Source organism: Echeneis naucrates, chromosome 3 (genome assembly GCF_900963305.1).
Source record: "Echeneis naucrates chromosome 3, fEcheNa1.1, whole genome shotgun sequence".
Lineage (NCBI taxonomy): Eukaryota > Metazoa > Chordata > Actinopteri > Carangiformes > Echeneidae > Echeneis > Echeneis naucrates.
The window spans coordinates 16,371,392-16,380,775 of record NC_042513.1 but is presented as its reverse complement, the minus strand read 5'-3'; the positions used below and the strand labels follow the sequence as shown (position 1 = coordinate 16,380,775).

The 9,384-nt window shown below is 46.7% G+C and overlaps 1 protein-coding gene across 1 annotated transcript; it reads left to right on the top strand.

Moving 5' to 3' along the window:
- The first annotated feature begins 948 nt into the window (after positions 1 to 948).
- On the top strand, positions 949 to 8,112 carry lrp3 (low density lipoprotein receptor-related protein 3). Its single transcript, XM_029498541.1, has 7 exons — positions 949 to 1,052; positions 4,001 to 4,139; positions 4,243 to 4,448; positions 5,333 to 5,949; positions 6,101 to 6,573; positions 6,705 to 6,837; positions 7,243 to 8,112. The coding sequence occupies exons 1-7, from the start codon at positions 992 to 994 to the stop codon at positions 8,110 to 8,112; spliced, it is 2,499 nt and encodes an 832-aa protein (XP_029354401.1). The 5' UTR covers positions 949 to 991.
- Positions 8,113 to 9,384: the final 1,272 nt, after the last annotated feature.

Here is a 9,384-nt window from a genome sequence, read left to right as displayed (position 1 = left end):
GACCGTGACCTCCCGGGTCGGGGGGGGGGGGGGGCTGCGGGTGCCTTTCGATGGCTGGCCTGTGCCTGGCCTGCTGGATTCACTGGAGCGGCCCTCTGGCTGAGAACTGGGCCCTCACTTACCTGCCTCCTAAATTGCTCCAACATTAATCTGAACTTGTTCCATATCTTTTTTGACAGACACATTTCGCCACACAACACACATCAGACATAAGACTTGAATGCAGCACACCTTGGGGGGCCTGGGTGGGGTCAGTGAGCACTCTGCCAGGGCAGGCTGCAGGACAGCAGTGTGCTACAGTCCTCTGAATTGCCTCCTCTCCTTTCTCCCAGTCTTAATGCAGCACAACACATCCAGGGTCACTCATTCACAGTGCAGGGCAACGCTTTCTCAACACGGATCGAGGAAGCACAGGTGGCAGGCCTGAAGAGCCTGGGCCCCTGACCCAACTCTGGGCCTCGGTGATGGTCTCACTCATATTTAGGGAATGCCCACATGCATGTGTGGTTTCACTTTCCAGCTCATGTTGGGTCACGTCATGAAGAATTGATGAATCCTGTTGTTCATCAGGATCATCATCTGTTCTTTCATCCCATCACTACCATCCATACCATAAAAAAACATTTAAAAATTAAAACAGACCCAGTTAAGTTAATGAAACAACACAATAATCGGGGTGAATAACTAGTTATTTCCGATGCACTGTTTACTGTCACCGTTTGGCGTTGCTCAGAATGAGTGAATGCAGCTTTTATTTTGAAGACGGTAGGCGGAAGCGGCACAGTGGGACTCGCAGCCTTCACTGCTATGTGTTGTCCGTGTCTGTAAAGGACACCAGGCTTGTCCACAGTCGGGTGTCCCCGGGGTGTGTGTGTGTGTGTGTGTGTGTGTATGTGTGTGTGTGTGAGCCGCAGGCCGGTGCGGGACTCTACCTGGAGGACACACATGTGGAGCAGACAGCCGGAGACCATCTGAGAAGTCCCGCCGGACCATGAGGCTGCCGGAGCGGCTGCTGGGGCTGCTGTGGCTCCGCTCCGCTCTGCTCTGTGCAGGTGAGTAAAAACAATGTACACTCCCTGCTGTCACGTCTCAGGGGACGTTTGGACACCTGAAAACACGGCCCGGTGCAGGGGATGGATGGCGGTCCGGGTGAGGACAGGGAGTCTCACTCCTCTCTGAGCTCAGGTTCACACCCGTGCTGCTGCCGTGGCCGCTCTCCGGTGGCCGCTAACCTCCGGCCGCCCAGGGACCTGCGGGGCTATCGATCTGCGGTGGGTAAATGATCGACCGGGGTTATTGTGGAAACATGGATGCTCTTTCACGAATGTGATGCCGTTATCTGCATTACATCACTGCTTCTCTGCAGGCAGCCCCCCCCCCCCCCACCATCCTCTTCCTCCTCCTCTCCATTATCACATCCCTCTCTCCTCTGGCATGAAAACAAAGGAGCAGGCTGTCAAAGCAGCAGACAGGTCGAACTGTCACTGAGAGTGTGTGTGACAAAATAAAGGGACTCACACCGCCATAACATCCCACACACAGTGTCCCAACACACACACACACCATTCTAATCGGATCCAGCTTTTTCTGTCTGAAAAAAAAAGCAGAGTAAAAGATTAACACAATTTTACTATTTTAGCATGTTTCACCATGAAATGTGTTTCCTGCCACTATATTTGTTAAATAGCTGTAGTCAGGCGGTTACTTTGGTTGCAGAATTTGGCTTAAAAAGTACAGATGAGGCTTTCTGACCTTGACCATGTGATACATCACAGAAGGCTTGGCATCAGAGTGTGTAATACAGAAAAAAAAAGTTGCAGCTTGTCTTCAGCACTCCCATGTGTTGCAGCTGTACTGCTGCTGCTCCTGTCGGGCTCCAAATGTACAGTCCAATCTGTGCAGACATTTGGCAGAAATGAAGTACAAAGTGACAGAAGATGAGAGTACAGCCCAGTATATTTCCCCCCTTGAGCCTGCCCCCATCACATTTTGACTCCAGTTCATCACCAATCAAACAAGACGTTATTTAGAAAATGTAATGAAAACAGTCACAACTCTAATCAAGTCATTTATTGCACCAAAATGCTGCTCTATTTTAGACTACTGAGTTCAGTCAAGCTTGTGTTTGTGTGTGTGTGTGTGTGTGTCTGAGGGCTAAGGTTGGTGTGTCTTGGTAGTCGATATCTATCACTGGGCTCTAACTGATTCCTCCTCCTGCCCTGTGCTTCACTGTGCTGACTGCCCTCATCAAAGAAGCTTGAAACAAACACTCAGCTGAAGTGAGCAGACTCTCTGCAGCGTGTTAGAGTTAGATCGTGGCTGTCAAGCAGTTCAGTCCAGTTCAGTCTTTAAGGTTATGGTTAATTAAGAAGCTTGTTCAAAAGCTTCTTCTCGTCTGAGTCTCATTTCTACGGTGGCATTAAGCCATAAAGAAATGATTAAACAGTGACCTAATTGCTCTACATTCCCATTCTCGCCACAAGAAAGAGCATAAAATTGCTATAGGGAAATTTGTTGCCTGATCTCCAAGCAGGCCTGTGTCCTATTCCTGGTACTCCTGTTGGCCACTTCACAGTGTTTTTTCCCTGGAGCCAGGGGAAGTGATGCTGTTGCCCTGGCTGCTGCTGCTTGGGCCTTGTTTTGAAACCATGAGATCAGCACAAAGCTCCCCTGAAAAGCAGCCAGGTCATTTGTTGTTTTAAGCACTGACTGAGACAAAATGGGAGAAATAAAGCCCCTTGTGCTTTGACACAGTTCTTTATTTACAAGAATGAAGCAGCATTTATGGTAACATCTTTAATGCATCGCTGGCTGAGGTCTGAACAAAATCTATATGTTTGAATGGCAAGAGATAGTGTGTGTGTGTGTGTGTGTGTGTGTGTGTGTGTGTGTGTGTGTGTCCTGGCAGTACTGTAGCTGCATGGATCCTGCTGAGTGTGCATAGCTCCTGGTCCATCATGAATAAGGGAACAGATGACGTCTCTCTGGTGAAAATGTGTCATCTCCGTTCAGATGATGAGGATTCTTCAAGTTCCCATAAAACCGTCTGTTGTTTATTGACAGTGTATTTATCTGTGTTATTGTCAACAAATCTTCTTTAAAGACAAAAACCAACAGTGGCTTTATTATTTGAGTTTGTATCCAGAGCCAGATACACCTCCCTCGTCTGTGCCACAGTGCTCCGCTGAAAACAACTGACCTTTAAATGGAGACAAATTAGACCAAGGTTTTTGTTTCGAGATGTCTTAATGCAGGAAATGTTTGAAACCCCTGACCAAGATGGAAAATGGAAGGATTTATATTTATAATTTTCCACCTGCTGGTGGGCACCCATAGGAACCACTGCATTGGGTGACATATTCCTTAAATTTCATTAACACACAAACCACTGTGCTGCGAACAGTAATTCATTACTACACTAACTGTTTGTTCATCAGCAGCTGAAAATAGTTCCCAACATCACTATGCACTCTTGTTTAAGCAACCTTTGCTATAAAACTACATTTTCCAGATGTTATTGTACATTATTTATCCTTTTAAAAAAGATCACATGCATATTTGTGACATTGTTTTAAAGCTTTACATTCATTTCTTCAGCAGAAGAAAAGGAATGAAACTGAAGAACTGATAGTGAGGTTAACACACAACCCTCACCCTTTCTATGAAATTTGTAGACAGTAGCAAGAATGGAGAGAATTGGATTCTTAGCTTTTAATCGATACATTAAAATTCAGCCCCTTCTCGCATTATAATTTCTGCTGAATAAGCGCACCAGTGAACAGTGAATGTGTATGAAGTCAAAGACAAATTATCACTTGATTAACTAGCTGGATGTGCAACTGCAACATGATGACTAGAAAAATTGACCTTTGTAAATGTATTTATTTTATCTCTTTTACCACTCTTGTCAAATGTACTTCATCTCGGTCAGAGGTAATTTGGTGGCAAAAAGCATGCAGACTCGCCTCAGCTCTTTTGCCCTTCTCTTTTTGTTACCCAGCAGGCTGCAGTGAGCGGATGGAGGTCCATACGGAGCGGAGGGGTGTGATCTACAGCCCCTCCTGGCCTTTCAACTATCCCGCTGGAGTCAACTGCAGCTGGCACATCCAGGGTGGTCAGGGAGAGGTCATTACCATCAGGTAGGCCCATACTGACACACACTGACACACACTGACACACACACTTCACACAGCTGCGTCTGTTTGTGAGGAAGCGCCTGACAAGGTCAATGCTCTGCTCTAGTTTCCGTAACTTTGACCTGGCCGAGTCAGGAAGTTGTTCGGGGGACTGGCTCCTGCTGACTCCTACCTGGAATAGGGAGTCCAGGCTGTGTGGCTCCATGCTGCCTCCACCCATCATATCCACCAGGGGGCGTGTCTGGCTTTTCTTCCACTCTCATGCCAACAGCTCAGGTCAAGCGCAGGGCTTCCGCCTCTCGTACATCAGAGGTAAGCTGGATGAGGAAGGATGTAGAGATCAGCTTTTGTCCTATCCTTAATCTCACTGAAGACAAAATTCTAACTATATAAGGTACAAAGTGATCTTAAATGTAAATACCAAAAATATATATAAATATATATACCAAAAAAATACCAAAAATATCAATGAAGTCGAGGTAAAATCTACTTTTACTTGAGTATTATCATGCTATATTTCACTGTATGTAGTACATTTTTTCTCTCAACTCTAGCAGCTTTTAAATAAAAAACAGCATTTTTGTCACTGCTACTTCTAACTAGAAATTGATTGATCTTGGCTCAAGTGGACAGCACTAAGCAGGTCTGTGAGTGTCGGGCATGTGTTTGGATCTCACCTCCCTGCTCTATATGCAAAAAAAAAAATATTCAGTGTTGTGTTCAGTAAATCTCTGTGTAAGATTTATCACGGTAAATTTTGTTCAGCTGTATATTTTGAAATATATTGTAAAAATGTGTTATTTACAATCTCAAGTTATGACGAACTCTGCTGGACTATATAGAATAGACTAGAGGCTTTCAGGCTGCATCAGCAGAGTACACAGTTGGCCTGTGAAACTGGATCAGGATTTATTGTAATTTAGACAGAGTGTATTAAAATGAACAAGTGGAGATTAGTTGCCAGACTGCGGTGAAGCATTCAAACAAAACCATTAGGCAGCGTGGGCTGACAGAAAATCCAAATGCGCTATTTTTTTTTTTTTTTTGCTTGATCAAGTGCCAACAGTGTGCATTTGCTTAGGCTGACTGTGCGAGTATACACTGATGTTACTGTGTGTTGTTGCATGCAGCTAAATGCTAACTCGTCAGTCTAGTCTCCCCTGTGGTTCCAGTCTGATAATCCTTGTCCTCTGCAGGTCATCTGGGTCAGAGTAGCTGTCAGTCAGATGAATTTCTGTGCGGGAACGGGAAGTGTCTTCCTCGCTCGTGGAAGTGCAACGGTCAAGATGAATGTGGCGATGCTACCGATGAGCACAGCTGTGCCCCCCCTCCCACTGAGGCCCAGCCTGGTCTTTGCCCCTTTGGCTCCCTGCCCTGCACCGAGGTCCAGTCCACCCGCTGCCTGCCTGCTGCCCTGCGCTGCAATGGTGCCCGGGACTGCCCAGATGGAACCGATGAGCTGCGATGCCCGGACACCACCTGCGGTAAACGTCTGGGGAACTTCTATGGCTCTTTTGCTTCCCCAGATTTCTTCCGGGCGAATCACAGTGCTGTGACAGAGCTCAGATGCTCCTGGCTGCTAGACACCCAGGACCCCAAACCCATTGTACTGCAGCTGGACCTGCAGCTCGGGCCCTTGGATTCTCTGCATGTTTATGATGGCCTGCTGCTGCAGGCAGAGCATCTCCTGCAGGTGTTGTCACATCACAACAACAGGCGCCTGACGTTGCTGGAGTCGAGTCGAGGCCAGATGAGTGTACTGTACAGGGCCCAGCCTCACAGCCCTGGACATGGCTTCAACGCCACATACCAGGTAGTGGATTCAAACCTGCAACCTTTCATTTATCTCCATCTATACTTTACAACTTGTAGTTTCTCTTCCTAAAGGTTTTCATTTATGTTTCCCATTATTCTTAAGGAAACAACTAAATTCTAATGGGAGTAAATGATCCTATTGCCTGCAGGTCAAAGGTTATTGTTTTCCTGGTGAGCATCCCTGTGGCAGCGATCAGGGCTGCTACTCTGAACGGCAGCGCTGTGATGGCTACTGGCACTGCCCGTCAGGCCGCGATGAGGAGGGCTGCCCAACCTGCCCGGATGGGGAGTTTCCCTGTGAGGGCGGCACTGGAGTGTGCTATCCTGCCTCAGAGCGCTGCAACAACCAGAAGAGGTGCCCTGATGGGTCAGATGAGAAGAACTGCTATGATTGCCAGCCTGGAAACTTCCACTGTGGGACCAACCTCTGTATCTTTGAGACGTGGCGGTGTGACGGCCAGGAAGACTGCTTAGACGGAAGTGACGAGAGGGACTGCCTGGCTGCAGTGCCTAGAAAAGTCATAACTGCAGCTCTGATCGGCAGCCTGGTCTGCAGTCTGCTCCTGGTCATTGCCCTCGGCTGTGCCCTCAAACTACACTCACTCCGGAGCAGAGAGTACAGGTGGGGACAGATGCTGCAGTTATTCATTTACTCAGCATTTTTCACACCACTGCCTTGAGTTTTTGAATTTCGTAGTCATATTCTCTGTCTGTCTGTCTGCTCTTTGTTTCCCTCTGTTTCTCTCCCCACAGAGCGTTTGAGACTCAGATGACTCGCATGGAGGCAGAATTTGTACAGAGAGAGGCTCCGCCCTCGTATGGTCAACTGATCGCCCAAGGTCTCATCCCTCCAGTGGAGGATTTCCCAGTATACAGCCCAACTCAGGTAATACCTTAACACATAAGAACACAATCTCAAACTGTGTTTGAACAAACAATGTTTGGCAAATAAAATGGTAACACATTTAAATATCATCCCATTTTATGACTCCAAACCTCCACATGTGTAACAAGTAACCCAAGTAACTCAAGTCTATGCTCTACTTGCATATATTTTCATTTCATTAATAAACTGTAATTGGGCTAATTAAGCTGAGGCAGCGGACATCAGGATGGTAGGCAGTCCCTCAGTCTGGCCCAGGACACATTTGTGTTTTAGAACTATGGCCACATGTGTCCCAGACCAGATGTCCTGAATGTGTTCACATTTGAAGTTGGAGCTTTTATGGTCAGATATCTTGTATAATAAATTTCATAAAGTCCTATATCTGTGCCCCCCCCGCCCCCCAAGGCCTCAATGTTACAGAATCTGCGGCTGGCAATGCGCAGACAGATCAGACGTCACTCAACGCGGCGCTCCACCTCTTCCTCCTCCCGCCGGCGCCTCGGGCATCTCTGGAGTCGTCTGTTCCACGTTGGAGGGAGAGCCAGAGGACACGTCCCGCTGTTGGATGGCCCTGGACACACACAGATCACATTGGGGCTCCACAGCTACCGAACTGTGGGGGAGCAGGGGCCTCAGGTCGAGTCCAGGGATCAGTTTGGGGATGAGTTTGATTTAGTGGGTAGTGGCTCCCGATTCTCAGCCACTATGGATTCGCAGCCTTGCACACCAGAGAGCCCTGCCTCACCTCTCTCTTTTCAGTCAGTGGACAGTCAAGAGGATGAGGAATCATCACCTGTTAGCAGGGAAAGCACCAGGTCTCCACAGTCTGAGCCTCCTACCCCAGTTCAGAGTGACTCTTCAGCCCACAGTGGACTTCCTCCCATCTCCCAGGAAGCTTCTGTGCCCCCATACCACCCCAGAGCATCTAGGAAACTAGTTCTAGAGCTTGCGGTTAACCTTAAAGGTGTCTCCTTAAGACGTTACTCCCCTTTAGGGCCCCGCTCCCCCATCTCACACCCTTTGTTTCCAAGCAGCTCCCACACAACACCAACCCAATCTCAGCCACAGGTCCCAGGGGGGACATCAACCTCTGAGCCTTTGTCTTCTTCGATGAAAGCAGAGGACAGTGATAGTCACTTTACTGTGGAAGTGCCAAGCGGGAACAGAGGAAGCAGGGATGAGAGGAGGAGGGAGGGCAAGAGCAGGCTGTGCAGGTTCAGTAGGACCCATAGTGAAGAGGGAGGGGATTCAGGGAGGGAGAGAACACCATCTTGAATATTTTAGGAGGACACTTTCCATTGCCTCAAACTGGTGATGACAATGTCTGCTCTGCTTAAGTGTCCTTTTGATGGGTCCCCACCAGATCCAGAGGTCAGACCCGTACCATAGTCTGCCACATGGAGGAGGTACAGTACCAAACATGACACAATATAATAAACTTAAGTCTCTTCAGCACTTTGAATGCTTAGAAAGCTGTGTATGCACAAAATGATGTTCATGCAGGCTTTTCCTAAGATGAGTGAAAACCAGCATTGGCTTATGGGGTGTTGTAAACCTCTTGTCTCATGGTAACTCTTATGATTAGATTTGGACATAAATGTCTCATGAGCCTGCTCCAGAAAATTATTATCAACACAATGTGGGCAACATGTTTGCCAAAGCAGCCTTTTTGTCGTCACCCAGAGCCATTACACACCGCTATATACTGTGAACCATAGAAGCCTACTGAGTGATAACATATGAATTTATCAGATGAATGATCCTCTATTCTGTCTTATTTCCACTTTATTGTGTGAGGTGGTTATAATTATTGTTGTATGACATCTGCAGACAGTCATGGTTGGCTGTTGCATTGAAGGATAAAGCTGGAAAGATTTCATATTTTTTGAATTGTCCGCATATGCTATGAAAAGGCTAAAACAACAATGCTTTTGTCCAAAACTTGTGAACTTCACCTGCCCGTGTTAAAATTCATTCTCTGAAGCAACCGGGTAGTGTAGTTTTTAGGAAGATTAACTCAGTGTACTTTTTGGGAGTGATTTCAGCTGTGGATTACTGATGAGGACCATTCAAAACTACCCCCTGGGCCTACGTTCATGCCAGTGAGATAACTGAGTGCCAGTTTGACTCTTTCATGTCTTTGTAACAGTTTTGGGAGTCCTGTGGCAGGTTACACAATTTACACAGGACAGGATTAATACATCTCTAGTTTTGGACTTGTTCAGTTTAGGAGAAATATAGAATATTTCCAAACATTTGTGGCATTTTTATTGTTTGTTTTCTAGTGAAGTGATATAGGAGAAACAGATACCCCCCTTACACCTTATCTGACAATGAAATATACAACTATACCCAACGGCATACTTTGAAGAGTAGACACAGGGATAGCTATTGAGCTTTTAAGGTGCTGAGAGGCAGATTTTTTTTTTCCATTCAGGGAGAAACACGGATACTGGCTTTCCATCTTTATCCAAGGATAAGATAACTGGCTTCTGGATTTACAATATGAGATGAGAACTCTTAGACAATTAGCAAATAAACATGGCT